This window comes from Alexandromys fortis, unplaced genomic scaffold (genome assembly GCF_014885135.2).
Source record: "Alexandromys fortis isolate MF-2015 unplaced genomic scaffold, M_Fortis_MF-2015_v1.1 scaffold_141, whole genome shotgun sequence".
NCBI lineage: Eukaryota > Metazoa > Chordata > Mammalia > Rodentia > Cricetidae > Alexandromys > Alexandromys fortis.
Genome location: NW_026068060.1, coordinates 3,801,431 through 3,816,823, shown reverse-complemented (window position 1 = coordinate 3,816,823; position 15,393 = coordinate 3,801,431). Strand labels below are relative to the sequence as shown.

General features: G+C 33.6%; 1 protein-coding gene across 1 annotated transcript in view; it reads right to left on the bottom strand.

The window, feature by feature from the left end:
* The window catches only part of Ascc3 (activating signal cointegrator 1 complex subunit 3), a 289,294-nt gene that overhangs the window by 98,731 nt on the left and 175,170 nt on the right, over positions 1-15,393 (bottom strand). Inside the window, exons 24-30 of the mRNA XM_050120173.1 lie at positions 14,249-14,417; positions 11,434-11,654; positions 9,345-9,430; positions 7,739-7,905; positions 6,886-7,031; positions 6,643-6,763; positions 4,008-4,150 (exon numbers count right to left, since the gene is read on the bottom strand). Of these exons, the coding sequence (XP_049976130.1) occupies positions 4,008-4,150; positions 6,643-6,763; positions 6,886-7,031; positions 7,739-7,905; positions 9,345-9,430; positions 11,434-11,654; positions 14,249-14,417 (1,053 nt within the window). The remainder of the gene's footprint in view (positions 1-4,007; positions 4,151-6,642; positions 6,764-6,885; positions 7,032-7,738; positions 7,906-9,344; positions 9,431-11,433; positions 11,655-14,248; positions 14,418-15,393) is intronic.

Sequence of the window (15,393 nt, the reverse complement as noted above, 5' to 3'; positions counted from 1 at the left end):
GGTCTCGAACTCACAGAGATCCGCCTGCCTCTGCCTCCCAAGTGCTGGGATTAAAGGTGTGCGCCACCACCGCCCAGCCAGTATCACTTTCTATAACTCCTATAACATCAGCCAAAAATAAATCCTCTTTTCCTGATTTATGTCACAGATTAAAACTCAGGCAGTCAAAATTTTCTGTTTGTCATGAAGTCTGAGAGAATAGTGCAAAGACTTGGTGAAAGTTTGAGGCTAGTAGAAGTGGATGCTCTCAGTGAGAATCCAAGTGACTAAGTAGCTTTATTCCCAGAAACTCTAGAAATCATGTAAAAGGCTTCTTACTGGCAAATCCAAAGGATACTACTTTGGGGTTTCTAGCTGCAGTATAGTTTTATAGGAGGGATATACTTGGAGTTGTTTTCCTACATCTTAACACTTTCCTTTCAGTTAGTACTGGATTAAGATATTAAATTACTCCTTTGCCTCTGCTAAGAAATTTAACTCATGAGTCTTTCATGAGTTATCTCTTGATGCGCTGAATCTTTTGCTTTGCTTTCACTATTGCCTCTTCCTCAGATATCTAGAAAGTAGTTCTTCAGCTGCAGAATGATTTGAAGGCTGCCTATGTCAGCAACAGAGTCCCCTTCAGTTGCCAAGATAACCACCATGTTTATTCAGCTTTCTCCAAGTGCTAGTTACCCGTGTCTGTCACAAGACACTAAATACTGCACTAAGAGCATTAATGACATAGGACACTAACATTGCATCCCAGAATGCATCCTCTACAGACATTACAAATCTAGAGTTGGTTTTATGCCACCTTTACACAGGATATATCTAGAGTACATCTGACAAGAGAAACTTTAATAGAGAAATGTCTCCGTTAGATTATCTGCAGGCAAGTTTGTAGTGCATTTTCTTGATTAGTGGTTGATATGAGGGGGTGGCAGCCCAGGGCAGATGGTTCAATCCCTGGGTAGATGGTCCTAAATTGTATTAGAAAGCAGGCTGAGCAAGTCACAAGAAGCAAGTCAGTAAGCAGCATTCCTCTTGGCTTCTAGTTCAGTTCCTGCCTAGAGTACCTACTCTGACTCCCCTCAGTGATGGGACTGTGGCCTGAGTTGTAAGATAAAATAAATCCTTAAATTCCCAAGTTGTTTTCGATTATGGTATCTTATCACAGCAATATAAACTCTAATTAAGGCATTTAATTTAATTATCTGGCTGTACCATAACAGAAACACCTGCTTATGTGGGTTTAGGTATAATCACATAGCTAAACCCACTTTTGTAGGTTTTGGTATACTCAAATTGAACACACACAGAGTAAACTAAATGCAAACTCAATGAAAACTTTATTTAAAATTTTTGTTTGTTATGTTTTTGTGATGAAGCAAGGCCTTCCTGGATTGACACAGACTGAATGAGACAAAACATGTAGAAATAAAAAATTACCAGTTGTCATAATTTTACCAGCAAACAATCAAACAAACCATGCAAGCAAATGTTATAGATTCCACTTATCAATAGTGATAAATTTTTGTGCTAACTGAAACAACACAATTCTCCACAACAGCTGAGCTATACAGACTTCCACAGATATCATAATTAGAACAAATAAATAAAAGAAGTGTACTCTAGCAAGGATGAACACATGAGGTTCACATTTTAAAACATTGTGAATCATATATGTGCTAAATGCAGAGCAATGTACTTTGAGCACACCCCCTAAAGTGTTTTCAGTAGGTATGTATGTACTTTATACTCTCACTTCAAAGAAATGTTTCAATTAGGAACATTTTTTAGGGACAAAACAAAAGAGAAATAAAATTAAGATGAAATTGATATTATATTCTTCATATACTAAACCATAAATAGGTAATTTATGTATTTTTAGCATTTGCCTCCTAAATTGTGATACTGTTGTAGAAATTTCTTATAAATGAACACAAACAGTATTAGATTTCCTATGGCATCTTCAAACAAAATTTGTCAGTTCTCCCTTCTCTTACTCTTCCATAAAACACTTCTTCCTCAACAGGTCTTTTGTCTCTTCTTGAAATAGATCTCCTTTCATTAGAAAGGCTATCCCTATATTCATAACCTCCTCCCATATAATGTATACGTATAGACAGTATAAACTAGGATCTTAAAGGAGAGAGAACATGCATTTTTATCTTTCTGAGTCTTAGTCACCTTGCTTAATATAATACTTTCCAAATAATATCCACTTTCTTTAGACACAACAATTAATTAACACAGAATAAAATTATTTAGACATTAAGTTATACTGTACAGTATATACATATAAACAAATTTAAGAAAGTAATGATGAAATCCTAAAGATTAAATTATCTGTGGAACTTAGAACACTTTGAAATACTAGCTTATGATAGCATATACATTGTATCCAACAGACAGTAACTCTAGATGGCACAAGAAAATGAAAGGTGTAGTTATATTTTTATGTATTTTAATAAATAAAGCTTACCTGAAGATCAGAGTGCAAAGCTAAGCCATATAGCTCAGGGAGTAGTGGCACACACCTTTAATCCCAGTGTTTGGGAGTCACATTTCTTTAATCCTAGCACTAGGGAGGTGGAAAAAGGAATGATATGGCTGGGCGGAGAGAGGAATATAAAGGGGGAAAGACAGGAACTCACTGGAGTGTGGAGTCTGAGGTTTGGTTGAGACATAGTGCTACCTCTACATAGGATCACCCCTTCGATATGAGAATTGGTAAAGGTAAAAGGGCTCTCTAGTGGTTTACTGCTCTGCGTCTTTGATCTTCAGCTTTAACCCCTATATCTGTCTTAGAGTTTTTATTAGTCATGCTACAGAAAGGCAGAAATTTCTAATTTGTTCAAACTAAATTGATGGGTTTGAAACACTGTTCTTCAGGCTATGACCACAAAAAGAGGAAATGGGAGGGGGAATGAGAGATGATAATACAACAATTAGGTAACCTATTTCTTCAGTCTTCATCATAATTCTGTCTCAGAAAATATTTTTAAAACTGGAAACATACTAAAAAGGAAAGTCATTATGAATTAAATCTATGAAACAGAGAAGGGACAACAAGGACCATATTACACAGACTATATGATTTGAAATGAAAACCTTTAATTCGTAAAAGATAAAAAGACAAGCAAAAATAATTAAGGAGTAGATTAGCATATATACATACTGACATACACACATGTAGGAACAGTTAGTAATATGAAGTTGCATATAGGTATTTCCACCTAATTATAAGGCTCAACAAATCTTTAGGATATACTGAAAAAGATAAAAAAGACCACAGAAAAGAAAAAGGAAACTAATGAATAAATATGGAAAACAAGTTCATCTACAAAAATCAAGGTATAGATTAAAAAGAGGATAACCTTTTATTCATAGTGTTACTCAATTAAAATAAATGTGGACTCTCCTACACCAAGGCTGACCACTTCAATCAGCATAGGTACTTGAGAAATCAATTAGCAACATAAGAAAAGCAGCAACTACGGTCTGAGAATAGAATTCTAAAGGAATAAAGTGCAATAAAGAAACTCGATTATTTAATTATATGAAGAAAAAACTATGGAATAGGTACACAGTGAAAAAAACAGTACAGGGACAAATTGTAATTATTTAAAAATGTAAAGGTAGTTTTAAAGTTTACTATACTGATTAGTATTTACTAACTAAGCTATAAACAAGGATCATGTTATACATTTTTCTAAAGTTAATCTAACAAGATTGATTTTAAGTTATGTAAGGGCAAGAAATACTAAATCTATTGAAAACATAGTTGAATATAATATATTAATCATTATGATATTAAATAAAGGGAATGATCATAGATCTGCAAAGTAAGTGTTTTACTTGGAATACCCGAGGATATGTATGCAAATATTAATAAGGTTGTATAAACGTAGCACAATACTGTACTCCTTTTTTCCTGTTATTTTTATTATAGAATTAAATTAAATATAATTAAGTACACAACTCCTATCACAGTACAGTATGAATCTGAAATAGCAACTTACCTCTTGTTCATCCATATTCAACCACTGTTTTGGGTCCTCTTCAGTAGCCAGAAAAGCTATCAACTCTAAAGCAGTAAGTCGAGTTTGACGTCTTGATGAGACAAATATCAAAACAGGCTTGGCTGGAGAATGACTTCTAATTGCTGTGGAAAGTTGTGGGAATGAAATATTAAGCCACTTAACAGATGTACATGAAATCCAATATAGTTCATGTAAATTCTTAATTTGGTCAGGAAATTAATTATTATTTCAAGTAGTAGAGGAGTCTGACAGGACACTGGGAAAAATGACAGGAAAGGGAAGATGCTGACCACAGTTCTACAGAACACTGCCTAGCACAGGGAAGTTACTCATCACACCCAAGGTCATGCCAAGGAAGGAGGCACTAAAATGCTGAGATTCTTCACTAAGCTATACATAGACATAGAGTCTTACTTTGAGTTCTCTCTATTCTCCAGTTTGTTTCCAAGACACTGCTGCTTGTCTAAGTGATATGAGAGGTAAACAGTCTGAGATCTAAAGAGTTCAAGCAAGCTCTGACAAATTATTAAAAACCCCAAGAAACAACAACAACGACAACACACACACACATACACACACACACACACTTCTACTATTACTGTTATCAGTAGATTAAAAATTAAGATAAAATAAATAACTGATAAATGAGAAGAAAGTTTCCTCTGACTTCTGAAATACATGTGTGAGGCTTCAAAGGAGGAGAGTACATTAGAGATTAAGTGCCTGATGTGTATCTGAGAAGGGCATGGCAACTCGGCACACAGAAGAAAAGGGCACTTCGAAGCCTTTGTACCAACAATAATGAAAGAATAATTACATTTTTAAAGAAATACTTAATGTGGCACATAAACCATCTGGATTGCCTGCAAGTGAGATTTGTTTATTTTAAAACAGTAGCAAAATGGCAGAAGAAGAATTGTTACTTAAGCAGCTCTTTCAAAGCAGTGAGAGGGTTGAAGGCAGGGAAGAAAATCACTAAAACTAACTTTATTCAACATGTTACAATGATGTGTAACACCTTATAAGCTAATTAAAGAATTAAAATCAATACATTTAACATTTTGTAAGAAAAAGTTCCCCCCTGTTTAGATTTCTTCTTTGAACTATGAGCTGCAGAACCTGTTCCACAGGCCAAAAACCAGTTTTCAAATGGAAATGTAAACATGTACTTGACTATATACCACAACAGAAGTTAGGCTAGCACAAATCAGTTTTCAAATGGAAATGTAAACATGTACTTGACTATATACCACAACAGAAGTTAGGCTAGCACAAATCCCATTTCCAAAATCAAAGAAGTCTAACAACAAATAATTCAGGTCGTTACTGCTGACTTACTATTTACACAATGCAAATGTTTCCTTTTCTGTAATGGCATGCAGCCATTTCCTATAGAGATAAAAGCAATTTATGTAATAGATACCATGAAAAATAAACTCATTTATTTTTATTTATTTTTTCATTCACCATTTGTTAGAATACTAAAAATATAAATGATAAATCTGTTATAAATCACCTTAGAAATACAATGTTTAAACACATACTCCTACAATACTGGTATCATTTATATAGATAATCATGAATGATCTGTTTCTTTTCTAAACCTCAACCTTTAATGTGTTTTACTGCTGCAAGAACAGGTGTGGCTGTGCAGCTCATGGCAGATTTATTGTTCATTAGTGATTTTGTACAATGCTTCTGCGGAGGTGTAAATAATCTGAACTGCCAAGATGGGTCTCCAGCCCACAATCAATACTGTGCTTCTGTCATAGGCTAATTGCAGCAGCTAAAAAGTCGCCACCTCACCATCAACAGTGTTATATTGGAGAGAATTTATTTTGGAGCTTTCTTTTAATTGATACAATAAATATTCCTTCTATAGTCTAAATAAAACATGTTTCAATAAAACTGGAGTATTATTCCTATGCTTCTCCTATTTGCTTAACTTGTTAAAAAAGGAAAAATGAAAAACAAACATGAAACCAACAGAATTTTAAAAAGTAATGAATTGTCCAAGTTATTTTAAATTAAGATTTATTTATTTTTATGTTTGAGTGTTTGCCTACACGTATGTTGTGTGTACATCACGTGAATGCTAGGAACCTGCAGAGGCAAGAGGCACTGGATGACCTGGAACTAGATATAATGGATATGAAATCTGATATGAGGTGCTGGGAATTGAGGCTCTGTCTTCAGCAAAGGCAGTAGTAATGTTAACTATGGAACTGATACTCTGGCTACTGAATTGTGCAAGTTCTATATTTTCTGTTAAAAGTTAAAATCATGATTTTGAAAATTTATTACTCTTATTTATTATGTTTAAGCTATTACTTAACAAACAACACCTTGGGTGCTAATATTAAACATCTACTTCCTAAAATACATATCTTATTCTGTTGTGAAGTCATTTTTATCTATGAAATACATTTAATTTTCCATATACAATTTAACAAGTATTTATGTTCCTCAATGGGTGATGTAGATAGCTTTTGATTGTTTTTACCTGTGGGACCATTATCATTCTTTGACAGAAACTGAAACGATATAGAATATATTTAAAAGCTACTATCTAGAGAGAATGCTTATTACCATATTCCAATAATCAGATGCTTACCCTGAAATGCAGGCTTGTTCATACTAGCCATGCGTGGGCAGTAATGCTGACCTGGGAAACCTTGAATGTGGACTTCCAGAGGAACTGGGCGAACTGATGGTCGGAAATTGAACAAACCCATCTGGTTAAACATAAAAAGAAACCAGTTACAGTTTTTACATTGAAGGATGCATTATAACTATATAATAAAGTTAAGCATAAACAACTGTTCCTGAGTAACTACTCTGTCACTCTTCCTCATACCTGCTTAATGTTGAGCCAGTCAGCAAGGTCTCTGGCATTAGCTAGTGCAGTGGACAATCCGACTATTCTAACAGGCTTCTCTGTGTGTGATGAGATAAAGTTTGTTCGAGATACAATAACTTCTAGCACTGGACCTCTCTCTTCCCCTAAGAATAAAGAATAATGAATATTATTTATTTGTTAATCCATGTTGGCTGTTGCAGGCACAAAGTCAGAACACAAAAATTTCTTTAAAAAGTGGGGGGAAGGAAACTACTGTATGAATAAGCAACCTTACATTTGCACAGACATTCAAAGGAATTGGGATCAGTATGTCAAAGAGTTATATGTACTTCTGCATCCATTATATTATTATCCACAATAACCAAATAATGGCTAAATGTCCACTTAGAGATGAATAAAGTAAATGCTGCAAACAACTGAATATTAAAAAACAATAAAAAAGAATGAAATCTTGGCATTTACATCAAAGATGAACCAGAAGACATTATGCTAAGAGAAACGACCATGGACTGAGAGACAAAATTGCATGATCTATGTGGAATCAAAACAAAAAAAATCACCTCAAGGAAAGAGTTTGCCAGGGTGTGGGAGTGGTTTGGTAGAGGATAGGAAACCTGAGATGTTGGAAAGGTACTTAGCTGCAGTTAGATAGAAGGAAAAAGTCCAAGGGATCTAATCAGTTATATAGTTAGTGACAAATATCTTAACACAATTTAATCGTTACACACTGCATATAAATAAAACATCTCATTATACATCAAGAATATATACAATTATTTGTCAATAAAATTACATTAATAGAAGAGTGTCAAGTTTTATAAAATTCTCTTTTTACTTGAGTTGTACCTACCAAGCAGATGGATCTCATCTATGATGAGGATGGTAACCTGCTGAACGTAGTTCCTGTTCTGCCAGCTTCGACTGACTCCATCCCACTTTTCTGGTGTAGTGACAATAAGGTCAGCCTGAGCAATGGATTTCATGTCTGGAGTCACATCCCCTGTCAATTCAATAACTCTGGAGAGAAACAAAATTGATCCCCAGTAAACATAACTTTGGACAGACTAAAAACTCTCTCTTTTGAAACAAAGTTTTACAGCAGTTAAAGCTGCTCAGTTCCCTTTCACCTGAAATGTTCTGAAATGTGAAAATTGCACGAATGCAGTAAGCCAAACAATAAAAACACATAAGCACATATAAATTCAAATCAATACAGGCAATCTACATGTATTTAAGTATTAAGCTTTGCTGAATTACACGTACAGCAATCTGTTATTTATTTTATAAAACTCATGATTATCTCCTTCTCTGCATAGTGAAACAGACAGACAGACCTATTATTCATTATCCCCCCCCTTTTCTTTTTTTGCTTTTTGAGATAGAATCTTATGCAGTTCATGTTAAAGCTGAACTTAGTATGTGGCCAAGGATGAACCAGCAATACTCTCTCTCTGCTACTTTTAAACCTATTTGGTTAGAAGGTTTTATTTTGTTAGGGCAGCAGCTAAGAGCAGAATTATTTACAAGCTTCACTTCATTTCTTAGACTGAAATTTTCTATAGTTAACATAGAAAACTTCAAACAAAGTGTGATATAAACAAGTTCAGGAAGGATAACTAAAGGCCACCTTTCTCAGAGGCTCTCAGCTTTATAGTGAAAAAGGAAGATATCCAGCAAAGCATAGAAGAGTTACAGAACACAAAGCCAAATCTGGAGGCAAATTCCACATTTTCAGTAATTACTCACAATTTGCATATGTAGATTCAGACTGAGGAAAGAGAACTATGGGAAAAGGTTTGGTCCTCTAATGATAACGTTCCCAGAGCATCTATTTACTTCTTTAATGTTTTCAGTTTTACATGCTACATATTATGTGGAATATGTAATCCATCCAGGGCTGAAGAAATTATAGTGAGCAGTCGCTAACAGTCCTAGATTCATTTGCTTCAGAGAAGAGGTAGGACAGTTTGCTTCTCTCTCTCTGTTTTTAACCCCAGTACGTCTAGAGTTCCCTTCAGTACATAGCAGCCAATCTTTTGTGGAGATATACAAAATTTTACATTTTGCACTTGTACCATTATTTACTTGGAAGTATATTATGGAACAATCAAGCTGTCTGCAGTCTTGCTGATAAACAATACTGTAATAAACAGTCATGTCAAACGTTAAAATATTAACACAAAATAACGTTTTTCAAAGATCTGTTTTTTTCATTGAGGAAGTTACATGAGAAATGTTTTTGAAGATAAAATGACAGTGTTCATATTAGGTATCTAAATGACTACATTTTATACTTAAAAAAAGAATTAGAATATTGATATAATTCTAGTAATGGTTGAGTTTTAAATAAAAATTATGAAAATCACTGAATACATCAAGTAGTTTTATGCAACTTCTAAATCTGGTAGTTTACTTATACTATTAAAAGCCTAATTTGAATCAAAGTAAGAACTTACTTTTTACCAAGTTTTTCTTCTATTCTAATTTTCCAATCATCCATCCTTTCCCGTACTAGAGCTTTTAGGGGTGCAATATACACTGCCTAAAAAGGGAACAGAGACAAAAGGACTCATGAAAATAATAGCATCTGCATATAAGAAATATAAATTTTGTCAAAATAAACAATGTGGATTTAAACAATGTTCCCTTTAACAATGAACACCACAATGTTAAATTAATAAAGGAAACACAATTAACTTTACTTATACAAAACAAGACAACTAGATACATCCTATCAAAAAAACAGAGACATATTTCTAAGGCATTTAAAAATCAGATATTTTATGATACTGCAGTCTAACATAATGCAAACAACTATGAAATAGTGCATTATTCAAGACTTTTTAATCATTGGAACTCCAATTTTCCTATATTTTGTATAGAATCTTCATGAAATACCTGAGAACATTCATTAATTTTGACATTTAGAAGAGAAATTAGCTGCTTAAGTTTAGTGCAAATCGATGCTTGCTATATATTTTAGCTGTTTTACTTTTTGAAAAATACTACAAACTTGTCTTTGATAATCTAAACAAAATACAAAGTATTATATGTCCCAATCTTCATTTCAACATTGTGAATTTAGTTCAGCTGTTCTAGTGTGCACTGTGTTCTTTATGGGTGAATAACCACCTAACAGATTAAAAACAGGAGAATAAAGCTATGCAATAAAGAAAAGGCACTTAATTGGAAAACCCTCCAAAAAGGAGGATTTAACCCTAAAGATTATACATACATAAACATACACATACACAGACACACACACACAGACAGACAGAAGACACACACACAGAACAGAACTGACAAGATCAGTGTCAAGAAATTTCCATATACTCCCTCTTTTTCAATTTTACTAGTTTTAGATTGCTGATTTCAGAGAAGCTGAGAAGAATACAGATCAGAGTGCAGAGCTAAGCCACTAAAGGCCAGGGAGTGGAGGCACACACCTTTAATCCCAGGTGACTCAGGAGAGAGAGGCAGAGAGATCTCTGTAGTTAAAGGCCACCCTGGGCTACACAAGATTCAATCTGTCTAAAAGAGAAACAAAGCTCACACAATGGTGATCTCAGCACTGGGGATCCCACACACTAGGGAGGTGGAGACAGGAATGATGTTGCTGGGTGAAGGGAAAAATATAAGGCAGAAGGAGACAGGAGCTCAGGACATTCTGAAGTTTAGTGGAGGCAGATGCAGGTAGGATATACAGTCTGAGAACTGGATCGCCCTTTGGTCTGCGCATTGGTAGAGGTAAAAGAACCCTCTGCTTCTCCGATCTTTAGCATTAACCCTTAGATCTGACTTGGTTTTTTATTACTAATAACAATTAAAATTCATGCTACAGTTATAAGGGACAGGAGTAAGGAAAAGGGAGATACTGCTCAAAGAATATGTTTCATTTATGCAGAATAAATAAATTCTGAGGACATTATGACAGTCTGGGAAGTAAAGTTCAAATTGCTATGCTAAATACTTGAAATTTCCTAAGACTAGATATTAAGTGTTCTTATCACAGAGCAACTATTTGAAAATATGGATATGTACATCATCTTGATGGCAGTAATCACTTCATAATGAATATGCACATTGGAACATCACATTGCATATCTCAATGACAAAGTTTATTAAAAATAAAGAAACACTGAAAGAAAATTAACAATATCATAGCATTCAGAACAATGTACTACCTCTTCTTATATCCTTTATATAGTCAAATTATTCTTAATACAGTAGTACTTCCATCATATCCGAAGTATTTGATTGTAGGTTGCTGTGTATTTATGAACATGGCTATAAATCAGGTATCTTTCCAATGAGTTGCAGGTATAACAAAGGAAATATTCAACTAAAGGGCTCCAAGTTCAAGGAAAATTATTATTATTATATTTTTGTCAAGGAAATTATTCTAACATTGATGTGTTCCCTTTGGAAACTTTCTGCCAGGAAATATTCTCTCTGGGTCCTGACAGTACATTTAAAACTTTCTAGTTCTGAGACTTAAAACTGTCTTTTTGGATTGACTGTCAACATATGACTCTTTGAACAGACCTTTGAAGTGGGATACTTGTTGAAGACTCTGAAAATGGCTAGTTCAGCTGCAACCGTCTTTCCTGATCCAGTGGGAGCTCCAAGCAGGACATTACAGTCCGTGTGATACAGGGTGTGGAATATCTGTGTCTGGACTGGGTTGAAGTGGCTGAAATTATATAGAGCTTCATATGCTTTGCACCCCAAAGCTGTGATTGGTAAAGGCTGAAGGTCCAACAATTCTGAAAAACACGAGTGGTACTACTATAAAATCACCAACAATTCTATGTACAGCACTGGACACTATATTTCAAATAATGAAAATAATCCTTAATTTTTTGTATAAAAATTTGAAAAAATAGCAATTACATCTTTATCTCCTTCACCACATCATAGGAACATACTGTATGCTCTTCTGCAAAGTTTCTATGAAGCAACTGGATCTTTCTCTACCAAGTAGAATAAAACTTGAATATCCAAGTTCAAGAGAGCTTTCATATTACAAAACAAAACTAGATCCGCCTTAATGCATAAAGAAAACAAAATACCACCTACAAACTTCAGTACAGTAACATTCACTCACAAATTTTGATCTGTTACACACTGGCCATGCAAAGCTGCTGAGCAAACTATTGCCACAGCTATGGGGAACTTAAGAAAATGGTAATGTAGAGAATAACTGGGAAGAATAAAATTTGCCCCAAGAAAACCTTCAAAGAAAGCAGATTCAGTCTTCCATCATAATGACTAGAGACTAAGGAATTAGAAATTAAAACTATTTAGAGAGGAAGTTTCACCTATCAATACATACCCCTACGAACCAAGACTTCACATACCTTTCACAAATCTATCAGTTAAAACACTGTGGTATTTCTGTCAAGACTAGTACACAGGTGAAGTTTAAGTTAGGTTGGTAGGCTGAATTTAAAAGTTCAGCAAGAGGACAGTACTCTGAATTAGATCTTTACTGTATGGTTTCAAAATGCAACATGTGATTTATTTTCTTATTAAAAGGTCTACTTAAAAGTCAAAAAGCTAATCCTTGCCTACTGCTTGGCTCTACCGCAAGGTTAGCCAAGAGCTGAGTATATGTTTTCTATGTCATTCAATTTTCTGAAAAACTCTAAATTAAGAAGGGAGAGAGGAAGAAACTCAACATTTGCTATGTCAAACAAGGCACAGATATGTTTTTACAATGAGTAGAAAATAATTATTGTGCATGATCAATGGGCAATTATTGTCAATGTCCATTGCAGATACTTCAGTGACTATACTTAATTGGTTTAAACTCAATGATGTGCTTATATGTATATCGAGCAAAATATATCCCGGGGTCACTATCAATTCAGTGTATTTGATAGTCAAATACACATTGACTATCAATTCAGATATCATGATGTTAAATTTTTGGTTTTGAAAATGTAGTCATAATAAGATATTACATACACAGATTGATGTCTGCTCAGTTGTTTAACTGTGAAATAACTGATCATTAAAATACAATGATAATATACTATAAAATAAAGCACTTTAGTTAAAGAAACACACTAATGTCAAAATGTACTTTAAAACACAAAACATTTCATATATCTTATTATAAAACTCTGGTTAGTATATAATGAAAGATGAAACAGAAATGTCAGAAAGTTCAACTTCTGTGAGCAGATTATGGTACTGATACTATCATATCTCTACCTTTTTGTTTTGACCAATCATTTTCTTTTGTCAAGAAATCAAAGAGCAACTGAGCTGCAGTATAAGGACACTCTTGAGGTAAACAACATAATGAATAAGGAATACGTTTGACCAAATGTCAACGATTAGTCATATTAAAGCCTTTTCTTTCATTTTCTACAGGACTGGGAAGTAGTGAGTAAATTAAAAAAATCATAATTAGTATTTAATTGTGAAAGTTTTCATCTTGAATAATTATAAAAAAAGAAAATTAAGACTTTTTAGTTGTCTATTAAATAAAAATCTCTGGAATTCAATAGTCCTCAATTATTTATTTTAAAAGATAAGGAAAAATAATTTAAAAGACTCAGAAAAATTTTGAAATAGATTTTATGAAGTACTTGAAATGATTATCATAAATATCCATTCATACATATTTCTAGCTTTTATAAACCAATATAAGAATGTATTAGTTCATCTTATGAAAATATAAAATAGAATTTTACAAAAGACAACAATGAGAAACCTTTCAGGATGTGTTGCCATTAGTTGCCATAAAGCTAAAATATGGGAGGGAGTTGATATTAAGGTTCCACGCTATTTGCAGTGCACAGTCACTGTGGGTATTTATAAATTCCCTCCAGAATAAAACAAAACAAACAAAATTCATGATGCCTTAGTATTAAAACATTTCAGATATTGAAGAACATCAATGGGACAAAGAAAAGTCCAGAATTAAAGAAATGATAATTTAGCATACATATCGTCATACCTGATCTGATAATACAAAAAATCTAAAACCGATGGAATAGTATCTCAGATGTTTCAAAGAACACATAGGAAGCACAGCTAAATAAGAAAGCAAGCACACATGAAGAAAGTATAGCTATATAAATGGAGAAAGCAGCAGAGTAGTTCCATCCTTACTAAGTCCATCAAAACTGGCCCACTTTAATGCTTTTTCAACTCAAAATTCATGGGACTATCTTAAACTTTGCCCAATATAAATACAAACAACTTTCTCTGAAAACTCTCTTTCTAAACTGTATTATCAAATATTTTGAAATTTCGTAAAGAATAACACAAGCAACAATACTTTTCAACATTAAACAAAACAGTCATTTTTGGGAAGGTAATGATTCAAATTAGTTAGCCACTTTACCTGTATGAGGAGGATGTCTCTCTGGTAGAATCAGATGTTGAAAGTTGATAATGCAAACGGCCTCAGCTCCTAGCCATCTATCAGATACTGCTCGAATGTAGTACTGAGAGGGCAACGGCTCAAAAATAGGGATTGTAAATACCAGAAGTTGAGGTTCTTTATTAATAACCTAGTGTGAAATAAAGCCTCAAGTAAATACGTCTTCTACTGTAGGCTGTTGTTATGAAAGCACTACCTACACAAGATACACTGACAATAAAGCACACTGGATTATAAGAAGCCGAGATGCTTAGGTAATTCAGCATTTTTTTTCTGTGATTCCTTTAAGAACCTGATGTACTCTTAGGTGAGGTTTATATTTATTGTGTGCTATTTAATATGCATTGATAGGTATCACTTTGATTTGTTTATCAGAATTATGCAAACATTATTCACTCAGTTATTTAACTTCATTTGTAAAATTCTAACTGCTATACTAATATTTACATAATGTTTAAGTTCTATGAGTACCACAGAGAAATACCACAATTGCATATCATAAATGTTTAATATAAAAGCAACTTCAACAAAAACAAATCTGAGGCCCTTACAAGATTGATCAGCTTAAGCTACCCTTTTCTCTTTGATAAAAAGTGAAACTACAAGCAAAGTATCAACTACATCGCAAGAACTAAGCTTTTAAAAAATTGTTTCAATTACTTTTTGAGATTATAATATAATTAACATCATTTACCCCTCTTCTTTTCCCCTTCAAACCTTCCCATGTACTCCTTGTTTTCTTTCAAGTTCATGACCTCTTTTCTCATCAGTTGTTGTGACATGCATGTGTAAAATGTTCCTAAATACATAAGTTATGACCTGCTCAGTCTTCATAATACTACTTGTATTTATTTTTCATGGCGGAACTAAGTCTTTTATTGGCAATTTATAAAGAATTTTCACTAGGTGTGTCAATCTTCTTCCTATATTGTACGCATATAACACCTAATTATTACTTATTTCATCTACATTACATATTTCACAACCCTGGAAGCTATGACTTACTTAACACATGACCAAAATTGTAAGTAAAGTTCTCAATCATCATGATGATTTACCAAAAGCATACATTTACTGTCTTCCTTTAAAAGAGGCAGAAATAATAA